The 14060-nt window shown below is 38.9% G+C and overlaps 2 protein-coding genes across 3 annotated transcripts in view; one reads left to right on the forward strand and one right to left on the reverse strand.

Annotated features, from left to right (window-relative positions):
* The window catches only part of SHC4 (SHC adaptor protein 4), a 109058-nt gene that overhangs the window by 31915 nt on the left and 63083 nt on the right, over positions 1-14060 (reverse strand). For both annotated transcript variants that reach the window (XM_019730684.3, XM_088797197.1), the window contains exons 5-6: positions 7940-7993; positions 3078-3129 (exon numbers count right to left, since the gene is read on the reverse strand). In XM_019730684.3, coding sequence (XP_019586243.3) covers positions 3078-3129; positions 7940-7993 — 106 coding nt within the window. The remainder of the gene's footprint in view (positions 1-3077; positions 3130-7939; positions 7994-14060) is intronic.
* On the forward strand, positions 11498-13235 carry EID1 (EP300 interacting inhibitor of differentiation 1). The gene has a single exon (XM_019730685.3). It carries the CDS (start codon positions 11576-11578, stop codon positions 12149-12151), a length of 576 nt encoding a protein of 191 aa, XP_019586244.1. The 5' UTR covers positions 11498-11575; the 3' UTR covers positions 12152-13235.

Consider the following 14060-nt stretch of genomic DNA (forward strand, 5'->3'; position numbering starts at 1 on the left):
TTTTACTGTAATACTTTTTTTAAACTTAAACAGTCACCGTATTTTTTATCACACCTCATACACACCTTCTCTGTAGCCCCACCTTTATAGACATACACACACACACACACACACACACACACACACACACACACACCACAAAACCACCCAAAAACATAGCCCAAACCTCGTTACATGGCTCTTTTACCTGCGCCTTTATTAATTTCTCCCACAAATCCTGACAAGCACCTGCTATGTTCCAGGCACTGTTCTCTAGGCCCTCCTTCTTCTCAGTGAGTATCCTATAGACTATGCTTCTCTCTCCCACTAAATGATGAGCCCGTGGTGGCCAGACATTGTTTTTCTTCCATAGTGATTAACTCAGCTCCTTGTATATTAGTATATAATTAATAATTGTTTGTGGACTTGAAAGTTGTATCAGTACGATTGTGTAGAAACTAAAGTACAGAGGCTCAAGTGAGGGGACAGGATTTATGCAAGCAGGAATATGTTGAGAGCAGAGTGGCTTCTCACAGAGGCCTCTATAACCAAGATAAGTTAGAGATAGGACAGGGGGCAAAAAAAGGAGTGATAAGTGATGGGAGGTACTAACTTTTTAATACAAGAAAATTACCCTATGTTTTTAAGTCATCTATCTACTAGACAGACCCGTTTCCCTAAAGAGAAAGAATATGAGATGAAGGAGGAAAGGAAATGATGCTATCTGTGTATCATCTCAGTTACTCCTCCCAATACCACCAGCAGGTAGAAGGTACTATTCCCACTTAAAGAAACTGGGGTTCAAGGATGTGAAACAACTGGACTAAGGTCATATGGTGAGATGATGAAAGAATGATTCCTACCCAGTCCATCTGATTCCAGCATCTTTCTTATTTTTACGCAGTCTGGGGACTAAAGAAAGAAAAAACTGAAACCTATCTGGACTGTTTCTGAGTCCATTCCTTTCTTCCAAATTCCATCCATGACCTCCATCAACTTAAGTTCTCATAAATGCCTTCTCAGGATCTCTATGTCAGGATATCCGTGGCTCCCCTTTAAGCAGCTCAGCTCTGGTGAACTATTAAAACACCAAAACAGGATCTTTCAAAGTGAGTGAGCTACATCATAATTTTCTCTGCCTCTCCTGTTTCACTTAAGCATGGGGGCATATGCACAACCATGTAAATCCTGTTTGGCATTACCCTCAGCTACTGGCAGTAATCTTTGAATTCCTCACCAGCATCTGCTGAATGAAGAACAATGACAATGAGATATTCAATGACTGATGGCAAAGTTACTAAACATCTAGATTTCCTGATTTGTTCTTCCTTTCACCCTGTCTTTTACAAGTTAAGATAAAAGAGTTTGTTGTTCAGAGGCCTTCCCAAAAATAGCACGCAGTTATTCTTTAGGGAAGCTCAGGCTTAATTAAAAGAGGTTGCTCTTCTCTGGTATCCTTTGTTGTGTTCCGTACCTACACCCCCGTTCTCCCTTCACTAGTTCCTGTCCCTCCTACTCACTCTTTGACTGTTATCCGTTCTTCATTGTATCATTAAGAGTGAATCAATTTCAATGGAGTATTGCGTAGTATTTGCCACCTGTTCCTTCCTCTCCATCTTACCAAGGCCATGTTCTTTTGGCAAGCATTTACTGAGCATCTACTATGTGCCAGGTTCTGTGCCTGCAAGCTGGTCCTCATAATTTCATTTCTGACAATCACAATAGCTTCCAAGTGGATCTCCCTGCCTTAAGTTTCTCTCTGAATTCATCTACTGCATCCTGCTACTAAACCAATCTTTCTAAAGCTCTGCTTTGTAAACAGCATTCTCCACTCGTTTGGCCACAGGATTAAGTCCCTACTTATTAGCTCTCTTCTATATGCCTTCAAGATGCCCTTTAGACTCTCTTTTTATTCTCCATACACAATCTACATCTACTATGTTCTATTCATTTGCTCCCCAGCATGCCATATGCATTTCCACCTCTGCGTCTTATAGCTCATTGAATTTCCAAATTCCATTCCAGGTGTACTTAATAAATGTCTTGGGGAAAACTCTGTATCCCTGGGATGGCAGAGGATGCTGCCCAACCAATAGGTTCTAGTTAAAGAGGAAAAGTGACCTAACACTCATCCCAAAGAGGAGTCTGAATGACCTGGACTTAGGGATGACAAGCACTTCTAACCACGTCTGTCTAGAGAGGTCCAATGACCCAAAGTGTTGCCAGCAGATGGGTTTCTTAGGCAACCTTCCTAAATCTTGAGATGAGAAATCCAATCAACTCACTCTTCCATTCCCTCAGCCATTCAACAAAATAGTTATAGGGTATCACCTATGTGTTAAACATTGTAATGAGTGCTTGGGAAACAACAGTGAAAAAGATCACCAGATTCCTGCCCTCATGGAGCTTTTAGTCGAAAATACAGACATCAGACACATCAACAAGTGAGTAAATGAAATAATGCAAGTGTGGGAGAAGTGTTAATAAAAAGAGAATTAAAGTGTTAAGACACAGCAGAGTGGGATATGCTAACTGGAGACGGGTGGTGCTCTCACGCAAAGAAGCTCTCTCTGAGGAAGAGACATTTAAACTAAGATCCAAATGATGAGAAGCCAAACACGCAAAATGATATGCCAGGCTCTTGAGTTGAGCATACACTCAACACACATAAATGCGTGCATGTGCAAGTGAGCACACATGCACACACATAGACACACACACACAATTTATTGAAGCCAATGAAGGCCAATAAACTCACAAGCTTGGGTCTTATGTGTAGTTCATTTGTCCACTGCAGATGTTGCAGCCAGTTCTTTCTTTCACAACCAAAACAGATTCTCTTTCGATTAAACAAATAGATAATAAAGCTTTTGGTTTATGGGTCTCTCTCAAATGATTGGGATTTGGTTCCCACCTATATATTTTTTTTCTACTTTGTCCTGCTATTTATTTCCAACTCAAATTTACATAACATTTCTAGAACCCAACACAGCACTCTAGTTATCCTCATCATTCTCTATATTGAAAATAACTGCTTGTTACTTTTTAAAGTTGGTATATACCAGCTCTTAAGAAAACCTGGAAGTTGCTTTCCGTACCTCGTTGATTAACTGGATCTTTAGCTACGTAGGCAACATAGTCTGTAGTATCCTATAAAAAAGGGAAAATGATTGCATTTAAAATGAATGGATTGTACTGTTGAAAAATAAGAGTACATTTAGGACACAATACTGAGGAAAGCACTTAAATATTAATGTTTCTTTTTAAAGAGAAAAGGAAAGCATCTTAGGAAGGAACATAAACAAATATACACTATATAATTTAGCACTTGTGGGGTCCACGTTCTCTGCCCTTTGGAGACAGACTCTGAAGATTAAAAACATAAAGGCAGACCATACCACTAAGAATAAAAGAAAATTCAGGTAGGGAATATGTTAGGACATAGATTCTTAAAAAATGGCTAGGGACTGTGACTCTCCCATGTTGAAAGTTGAAATACCAGGGGTTACATTAGTTATCACACAGGTGTCACAGACTAGGATGTGGCATCATGACTCCCAGGTATCCAAATAGATGCCACGTATATCAGAAAATAAATGGATTAAAGAAACACTTTGGACACACACACACTAAAAGTAAAGGATGAAAAAAGACATTTCATGAAAATGGAAACTAAAACAAAATTTGGAGTAGCGACACTTATACCAGACAAAATAGACTTTAAAACAAATTATAACAAGAGACAAAGAAGGACCCAGTAATCCCACTTCTGGGTATTTATCCAAAGAAGCCCAAAACAGTACTTCAAAAAGACATATGCATCCGTATTTTCATCACAGTATCATTTATAATAGCCAAGATATAGAGGCAATCTGGGCATCCATCCATGAATAAAGAAGAGGTGGTACATATATACAACAGAATATTACTCAACCATAAAAAAGGATAAAATCTTGCCATCTGTAGCAAAATGGATGTACCCAGAGGGTATTATGTGGAGTGGAGTAAGTCAGACAGAGGCAGACAAATGTCATATGATTTCACTTGTATGTGGAATCTAGAGGACAAATAAATGAACAAACAAAACAGAAAAAACAAGCTCATAGATACAGAGAACATTTTGATGGTTGCCAGAGGTTAGGGAGATAGGAATTAAGAGGCACAATTTTGGTAGTTACAAAACAGTCATGGGGATGTAGAGCAGAGCACGGGGAACGTAGTCAGTAGTATTGTAATAACTATGTATGGTGTCAGATGGGCACTGGATTTATTGGGATGATCACTCTGTAAGTTATATAAACGTCTAATCACTATTGTGTACTTGAAACATAATAGTGTATATCAACCATAATTGAAAAATAAAAAATATTTTTAAAAATTAAAAAAACACTGGGTTTTGTCTTTGGCTTGCTTGTGCGTAGTGCAAGTTAACTTAAGGAATAATAAAGCAGACATACAAGAATTTATTTGATCAATATAGAGAAAGAAAAAACCATTTTTGAAAAAGAGAATCCGTTAAAACCTAATTTGTTAAAAAAGAGATGTGCTGCTGACTTTGTAAAAACAAAAAGCCACTTGGTAATTCTGATTTTTATGGAAAACAACTAAGCTAATTAATAATAAGATTTTAATAATTAAAGATGCTTTTTCTTATCTCAGTTCTCAGGAAAAAAAATACACAGTGCCATTTGCAGATTAGAAGTATGACTCTCTAGAGGGAAGATACAATCAACTGGCAGGAAATAAAAGCCCATGTTTGTAATACCCTCAAGGACAATCACTTAATAACCTACAATGAATCATACAGGAAGCAGATCTCAGGGTCAGCATAACTCATCTTCAGTTGTTTTAAAAAATAACACATACCTAAGTAAATTTCTCTTATGTAAAAAGAAAAGGTTTGAAATATCTTGTAAATTAATAAGGTCATATCTATCAGCTTTATTTTATACTAACTTAGAAACAAAGCCACAATTGCTGGGGGCTTGGCTGCTATTTTTAAAGTTAAAGAGGTGGTATGACACGAGCAATATTGTCTGGCAATTAGATGATGGGAAGGAGGTCAGAGGACTCTCCAGACCTCAGTCTCCTCATCTTCAAAAGTGTCCAACATTCTTATAGTTCAAAAATTCTTTAACTGTAAATGTGTGGGAGGATTTAAAGGATGTTAAAAGTAAAACACAAATATTGGGGGGGAAATGTAATAAAATGTATTTAACTTGGCGAGACTCATTAGTGCATTTGTAAAATGGAGAAAGTATATGTAGATACAGAAGCATTACCGAGAACTGTCTTCAGGGCTGATAGAAGGAAGACAGTAAACTGTTTTTGAGAAGAAAGTGAAGGTGAGGGTGAGCAAAGGTCAAGAAGTGAGGAAAAATACCCAGTATTTTTTCAACTTTGGAGAAAATAGGGTAGAAAGAAGGGTACTATATTGGGCCGTGAATACTTCGCTTCCTACCCCTCGTACCGAGTTAGCTGTGAAGTTGTAAATTATCTCAGTGAAACAAAATAAAAATGGACACGTGTTAGGAACAGGGGTGATTGTCATCTCTTATCACTCTGTGCCCGGCACTGTGCTACCATTTCACGACACTGTGAGGCAAGGGTGATCATTCACCATTTTATAGATGAAAATCCTGAAGCTTAGGATAAATAAGTCAAGTCTACATGGCTCCAAAAGCTGCCACTCCTCCCTACTGTCACCTTGACCTGAGGGTAAAACTTCACTCGGGACCTCTAATGCCAAAGTATGCAGTGGCTCCAGTTTTAATTTCGAATCAGCAGGCTTTCTCCACAGCTGTACAGAGCACAGAGGTCCCACTCATTTCAGGAGGCACAAACTGCCACAGCAGTTGCAAATTCTTTACTATTTATTTTTGGTAGGGGCAATACTTTTGTCGGTTGAAAGAACTACAGAAGTAAAGACACATGAAGACAGTCTAAAATGAATTAGGATTCTGAACCATGATTCTAGAGACATCACACAGGACATGCTCATGGTAAATAAAACTATTTGCGAACAAATCCTAAAAATGACAGCAACTCTTGAAACTCAAAAGGGGAAATTTAAGGCAAATTAAATAGCAAAAACTATTCCTCACATTACACTTATAGAACTCGGTACTTTAAGTATCTTAAGGAAAGTATTTGAGTTCCTTCATGAATGACCGAACGAGAAGGAGAAGAGGCAGCGCTGGCATTTCAGGCTGGATTCAGTCAACTGACTCTGCTACCAACCATATCCCTTGGTGTTGCTGTGAGGCCAGATTACAAGGCTGGATGGATCAGAGTTCAGAATTAGTACAGGGCTCATGTTGCAGCTGCTAAGCACCAGGCACCTTGCATGTCCCCATTCGCTACTGAATCCACAATTAGCCATCGGTGGAATCTACTGGGGAAAAGGTGGAACTCTTCAAATTTGGTTTACTTTTAAATGCTGGCACCATGGAACTAAGATAGTCATTTGAAAAAAACCATACCCAAAGCTGAAAGGTGAGGAAGTAGTGAATCCTAAAGGGAAAATTAAGTACGCATTAACGAAAGAAAAAAACAATGATTTGAAATTCTGTAAAGGCTGGCTTTCTTCCAAATGCTTCAAGGATGTTTGGAAGGCAGTTTGTCTAGGTTTGACATGTTTAAATACTCTGAGTCACTATTAGCCAATGGGAAGACAAGTAATTACTGAAATGTTTTTAAAAAATGGACTAATTTAAACAGCATTTTACTATGTATTTCACACACACAAAAATTACACCACCACCCAAGTGGAAGAACTTGCTTAAATACTTTAGATGCCAGTAAAAGAAGGAATGATTAAACAAAGTAACTTCAGAACTTTATTTCCTTTTAAATATTTAGCTTCAAGATAAAATAAATCAAAACTCTGCAGTGACATCAGCTGACAGATTTCATTTTTACTACCACTGCATACCTCGCTTGGATTATGGGTCCTATCATTTATGATCCTAAATTTTATTCCTCAGTTGAAAGAAAGAAACTAAATGTAATGGAGGAAAAAAAAAACGGTTAAAATGGATTTTACTGCCTCATTTCTGAAGGATATAATCTTTGATAATAATAAATGCTTTGCAGAAAAGAAGGTAATAATTGTCAGTAAGGAAAAGGCCAATATATGTTCCCCATGTTTTCTTGACATTACTGATGTCCAATCATTATGAAAGTCAGACTCTGCCCTCCTCTAGTCTTCTGTATGTTTGCAGATACAAGAAAAATGTCACGATGTCACGGAAGAGCAAAAACCTCCTTCTACTACCTTAGTTTCAACAGATTTGCATCTTGTTCAGCCACAGGCTTCCTAGTTTCATTACCCCTCTCCTTTTGCTCTGGTCCAGAAATGATGCAGTACAGAGTCAGAGAATGACCCTCCATTCTGCAAAGTAGGTTGCAGAGAGAACACTGGCTCAGTCCTGCACCATTCATGGAAAATGAGCACTACGTGACCTTGTGGCAGGGAGGAACTGCAGTTCTTTCTCCCCAGCTGAGCGTTACCTCCATAAGTTTCTGCAAACCTCCTTGCTCATTCTAGATTAGACTTAGTTGCCATGTATGGCAGATAGGCTTCTCCTCATCTGCCAAATCCAAATGATTAGTAGGATCTCCTTGGAGCTCTGTGTTGAGAAGAATTCTGAGAAAGGACTTGCGACACATGTATAACACATCTGTTTTTCATGACTTTGAGATTATCTACAAGAAGCTTCTCAAAAGATAACTCCATGGCTAATAACACAATGAAGTATTAGTAGATCATCTACTAACCCAAATATTTTTAAAATCAGTAACAGGAAATATTTTGTCAGACCACATTTTTGATTCCCTGTTACATGTAGCTATTCACAAACTATAATAAGATATTTGGAAAAGACATGTAGTGTCTAATATGCTTTATGTAGAAATTCTTTTAACTTACATAGAAGAATTTTTATGAATCCATACTTACAGGATCCCCTCCAGAGGCAAATGAAATAGACTGCATATGATGATTTGCAATAATCTGGAAAACGTAAACAAATTAAACATGTATGATGCTCTAAATTAATTATTCCTAGTTACATACAATCTAACAGTAATGTACGTTTCTTTTTGTTTTTGCCTGAATGACATCCTTTGGAAACCACTTCACCCACATTCTATAATAATCTCACTTAGATGTATTTGCAATGCTCATTTCATTGCCCCTCTCCTTGCAAGTGGACATATGACCTAGGCCAATCAGAAGACATGTGGATACAGCAGAACCAATCAATGTCATTGGGGAGGAACTGATATGGACAACAGGAGAGAATACATTTATCTCTGCCATTAACGACCATGTAAGCCCAAAGCTTCTGGGAGTCAGCCATCTTTTGCCGACATGTGTGAAAAGCCTGCTGCAAAATGAAGCTTTCTCTCTGGAGAAAATCAGCTGAGATTTAAAAATAGAAAAAAGTCTGGTGGTAACATTTGATTCACCCTTTCAACCAACACACTTCCCATCACTCTTTATCTTTTTTTCTATATTACTTATTAATTTATTTTTATATAAATTAGTTTGAATTGGGCTGCAGTCATTCTCTACCAAAAGTATTCTAAGGCACTAACATTAAGATTTCCAATAAGAAGTAAGACCATCAGAGTGAACTGCATTAGTTAGCCAAGAAGACTATCTCTTTCAGTTGATATTCTAGGATTGCTTGTTTGTAATCCCCACAACATAATGACCAATTTCCAGAGATGCATTTGTCATACTGTCTTGAAGGTTCATTAAAATACCAACTGTGTACCTATTAGCTAATACTGTCTTCAGAGGTAGATTCTGAGCTATTAAAGTTGCTTCTATAAGATGACAAAGCAGTTCTAGATGTATATCCAACAGAACTGTGTAAATATGAACACCAAAAGATATTCTAAAGAAAATGACTATCCTTTTCATAATAGCCCACAACTGGAAACAATCCCACTGGTGACAATTGTGATATTTAAACAATGAACTACTACACAGCAACAACATGTTTCTTGGGCAGAAGCCAAACACAAAGACTATATGCCACATAGTTTAATTTACATAAAGTTCAAAAACAGGCAAAATTATTTTACTCTGTCTGCAGTCTGATACTGGTTACATCTGGGGCAAAGGAAAGGAGAGCAAGTGGTTTTCTGGGACCCTGCAAATGGTGTTTCTTTATCTGGCTATTGTGAAGATGTCAATTCTCCCCCCAGATTAGTCTGTAATTTACATGCAATTCCAACAAAAATTCCACTGATGTCATTCAGGAAACTTTTCATGCTGCCTCTAAAATTCACATGCAATAAATATGCAAAAAAAGCTAAAACGATTTTTTAAAGAACAAAAAGATCAAATTTTTTCCTATTAGCAAGGCATATTATAAAACTATAGAAATTCATTAAAATTCAAAGTCTAAAAACAGTCTCACATATTCATGGATTTTTAGTCTATAATAAATGTGGCACCAAACAGCAGACAAAAGGACAAGTGATTAAATTAGTGGAGTTGGCTGAATTAGCTATATATATGGTAAAAATATATAAATATTATAAATCCTGTCCTCATCTGTATAAATAAACGTTTGATTCATATAAGATCTACAAGTATATCAGAAGACAGATAAAAGATTATGTTTGTGGTCTCTGAGGTAAGAAAAATCCATCTTAATAGACAAAGTGACGTACAGACAAAAACCTTTACATTTCATTACTTAAAAACTCATTTTAGGGCTGTCCCGGTGGCTCAGGCGGTTGGAGCTCCGTGCTCCTAACTCTGAAAGCTGCCGGTTTGATTCCCACACAGGCCAGTGGGCTCTCAACCACAAGGTTGCCAGTTGGATTCCTCAAGTCCTGCAAGGGATGGTGGGCTCTGCCCCCTCTGCAACTAAGATTGAACATGGCACCTTGAGCTGAGCTGCCGCTGAGCTCCCAGATGGCTCAGTTGGTTGGAGCGTGTCCTCTCAACCACAAGGTTGTCAGTTGGACTCCTCCAAGGGATGGTGGGCTGCGCCCCCTGCAACTAGCAATGGCAACTGGACCTGGAGTTGAGCTGCACCCTCCACAACTAAGACTGAAAGGACAACAACTTGAAGCTGAATGGCACCCTCCATAACTAAGACTGAAAGGACAACAACTTGACTTGGAAAAAAGTCCTGGAAGTACACACTGTTCCCCAATAAAGTCCTGTTCTCCTTCCCCAATAAAATCTTAAAAAACAAAACAAAAACCCCTCATTTAAAAACTTTTGTATAAGAAAAGACTCCTGGAACAAGACAAACAACAGGAAGAGAGAATATATTGGAACATGCAAAACAAAAGTATTGATATACCGAGCTCATATGGAATCCCTATGAATCATTAAGTAAAAGAAAGAAACCCAAAACAAAGCCAGTTAATTTTCAGAATACAAATGTTCGATAAGCCTATTAAAAAATAATCAATCTCCAAGAAATCAAGAGAATTCAAAATAAAACAAGATACCATTAAATTGATGAAATTGTTCATGTTCAACAAAATTGTGTGTGGCAAGGGTGTGGATATTCTCCAACACTGCTGGCTAGAGCTTAAATTTGTACAGGAACTTTGGAGAGCAATTTGACTGTATTTATTAAAACCAAAGTATGCATATTCTGCACTTACACCGTCCAACTTCTAGGTACTTATTCTAGAGAAGCACTGGCACATGTGGATGTCCATTTATCCAGTTTATAGTATCAAAAAATGGGCAACTTTTTTTGCATAGTTAGGTCATCTGTAGTACAGCTTTACAAATAGAACGCTATGAAAAAATATGTGTACTAACATAGCTAAATCTTCAAGACATTGCTGAGGGGTTTGTTTTGTAAGTTGAAGACAGTTATGTGAGACCTGTTTTTAAAAAAGGAAGATATTTCCACGAGGACCTAAGATCCATGTAAATGCAAAGAAAAAGGATTTAAAGGATACACACCCATAACAGTGTAAGGTTACTTCGTGTAAAAAGAAATGGGACCGAGTATTTTCTCAGTATAACTTTTGTACAAGGACACGGATAATATACTTATTTGTAAACTTAGCTTTTTCTAATGAGAAAAATTGAAAAAATGTTTACTGCATCAGTTCTTAACATGCTGATTTGTGGTTGAGAACAGTGTGTGTGGTTGGAGGAGCGGAGTTAGAAGCCAGTAGCGCAGACAGTGGTAGTTAACAACCTGGAGCAGATGCGATCGCCTGGGGTGGTGGGAGGAGGAGCAGAAGGGAGGACGAGGGGGAGGAAGAGAGAGGAGGAGGATAAAGCGTTGTTACGGCGGGCACATAGTTTCCAGTTTATAGCATCATAAGCAGCAGGACGGTTAAGTAAGGCGAAGACGAATTAATATTCTCGTATGCAGTCTTCAGGTATGAATTTCGAACCGAACCAGACATAAACCATCAAGCCACGGGCACTACAGTGAGCCGCTACCGCCCGACTAGCGCGCCCAGCGGGAGGCGGTGTCTGGGGGTCACGCTGACGCACAGGTCGCGCACGCCGTTTGCGCACGCGCACAACCCCAGGGCCGCGTAACTCCGATCTTGTCGAAAACGCCTTGCAGGAGGTTGAGCCGCTTGCACGATGTCGGAAATGAACGAGCTGTCCGAGCTGTATGAGGAGAGCAACGACCTGCAGATGGACGTGATGCCTGGCGAGAGTGACCTTCCGCAGATGGAGGTAGGCAGCGGGAGCCGGGAGCCATCCCCGAACCCCTCCCGCAACGGGGCCCCGCCACAGCTCGAGGAAGAAGGCCCAATGGAGGAGGAGGCGGCCCAGCCAATGGCGGAGCCAAAGGGGGAACGGAGCCTTGCGAATCGCCCCAACCCCGGGGAACAGCCAGGCCCGATCGCAGGCCCTGACTTCGAGAGCGAGGACGAGGGCGAGGAATTTGATGACTGGGAGGATGAGTACGACTATCCGGAAGAGGAGCAGCTGAGTGGTGCCGGCTACAGAGTATCCGCAGCCCTGGAAGAAGCCAACAAGATGTTTCTGAGAACATCCAGAGCAAGAGAAGCAGCCCTGGATGGCGGCTTTCAGATGCATTACGAGAAGACCCCGTTTGATCAGTTGGCTTTTATTGAAGAGCTTTTTTCACTCATGGTTGTCAATCGTCTGACCGAAGAACTCGGCTGCGATGAGATTATTGACAGAGAGTAGTTAAGTGCAGTCAGCAGAGGAGGAAGCTACTTGAGGAGAGACCCAACATTCCACTGTCTCGGGGGTTTATTCCAAATGGTTCCGTGCCAATGAAGAACTTGATGTTCAGAAGAAAATGTTTTTTTTTTGTTTGTTTTGTTTTGCAGAATAGAATAGGGCTGTGACTGCACCGTTGGGAAAACGAAAACAAAGAAAACGGATCTTAGGACTGTCGAAACCTGTTTTCAAGAATGTCCAGAAACACGTATGGCTTTGACTTTGTTATTAATCCAGATTATTTTCTTTGCATTGTTGGAAGTTACTTTCCTATTTCACTTTACAGGATGGTTTTGCAAGAATAAATCATGACCAAGACAAACTGCCAGCACAAGAGCCCACTGATACTAATTACAAAAGAATAAGTAACTTCCAACTTAGGAAACGAGATGTCTTTGAGTTATTTGGACTGAAAACCTGATAAGAAAACTTTGAAGATTCCACTTTGTGATCTATCAGAGGCTAAATTTTTAGGGTCTGATAAGTTGAATATTCTTAGTATTCCCAGAAGGCTAAGCAAACCCAAAAAGAAATATGTATCCTGTGTGCTGTATCTTAAAATGTTTCCAAGAGCATCTGAAATTTTGTACATGTATCTTGATCATTTATAAAGCTACTGTGATCCGTAATTCAAGAAAATGCATTGTCTTGACCATTTTTAAAAGTCAAAAATGAAAAAGTCCTTAGTAAATTTTCAAATTTAGACATTAAAATGTATGTGAAAGTACAAAGAAAAACTACTTCTAACGTTGTTATATACTACAGAAATACTCTGTTTTACTTGCTGTCTGGTTTTCATTTAACTTTACAGGCAAAAGACTGGTTGAACTTTTTAACAAGAACTGTTAAGTGAAAATTGTCAAGTAAAAGGAAAGCCCTACATTTAAAAAAGACTGTGAACAATTATGCCATCAACCTTTAAAGATTTTTAAACCTGTCCAGAAATCTACCTGAAGTTTCTGAAGTTTCCCTCTGTCTCCTCCTCTAATGAAGCTTGTTATTGGTTATGCACCAGCATTCGAGATAATAAAATTTCTTCTTCTGTGTATTTTGTTTGGCTAATAGCATTGCATACATACTTTACATCCTATGTCTTATTGTATTATACTATTTTATTGTATTATTGGAACCACTTTATGCTTTCAGTTTAACCACAATTTATAAAGGAACGTGCTCCAGCTTCAAAATCTGATTTACAAATTAACTTGGGAAACTAAACAGTAAATTCCTGTAAGAATTTGCCAACCTGGGAAAACCTGCACTATTAATGAGCATGTTGCTGTGGTTATTAAGGTTCTAAAGTTCTATGATGATTCTGTCAGAAGCCTGTGACCAGTAAATAAAACTGTACTAGATGTTCCTGCTCCATTATGGCTGTAGAGGACACATCCAATACAACAGGACAACTCAGAACCTTAATTTATCGTACAGTCATCCTTTCTTTCAGAGAGGGATTGTTTTCTGTAAAATAGGGGACTAACAAGGATGACGATAATCACTCAAACACTAGCTTGGAGGGGCGGAAGATAGATTGATGGGGGAAAGACTAGACAGGTGACAAACGTCCTAATCCCACTGCCTCCACCATGCCTCACTTCCTTCATTGCATTTTCAGACAACTTATAGTTGCAGTCAGAAGACTGGATAAAGAATTGCTTATGTGATACGAATTAACAGTACTCTGAAAAAAAAACTGGAGGCCAATACACAATGAACTCAGTACTTGCATTTACTTCTAGGTAAAGATGCCAGGAAACAGGCTCAGAAAAAACAGGTTTACAAACCTGGAGGTGCGATTCCTCCTCTGGGACAGTAGGGAGCAGGAAAAGAAAACCGCTCCCTGTTGGGTTTGAAGGCTTGTTTTGTGGGGAAA

The sequence above is a fragment of the Rhinolophus sinicus genome, chromosome 3 (assembly GCF_057876585.1).
Source record: "Rhinolophus sinicus isolate RSI-liver-muscle chromosome 3, RSI-T2T, whole genome shotgun sequence".
NCBI classification, from domain to species: domain Eukaryota; kingdom Metazoa; phylum Chordata; class Mammalia; order Chiroptera; family Rhinolophidae; genus Rhinolophus; species Rhinolophus sinicus.

Coding starts and splice junctions, on each gene's coding strand:
- EID1 (XM_019730685.3), top strand. CDS start 11,576: ATGTCGGAAATGAACGAGCTGTCCGAGCTGTATGAGGAGAGCAACGAC.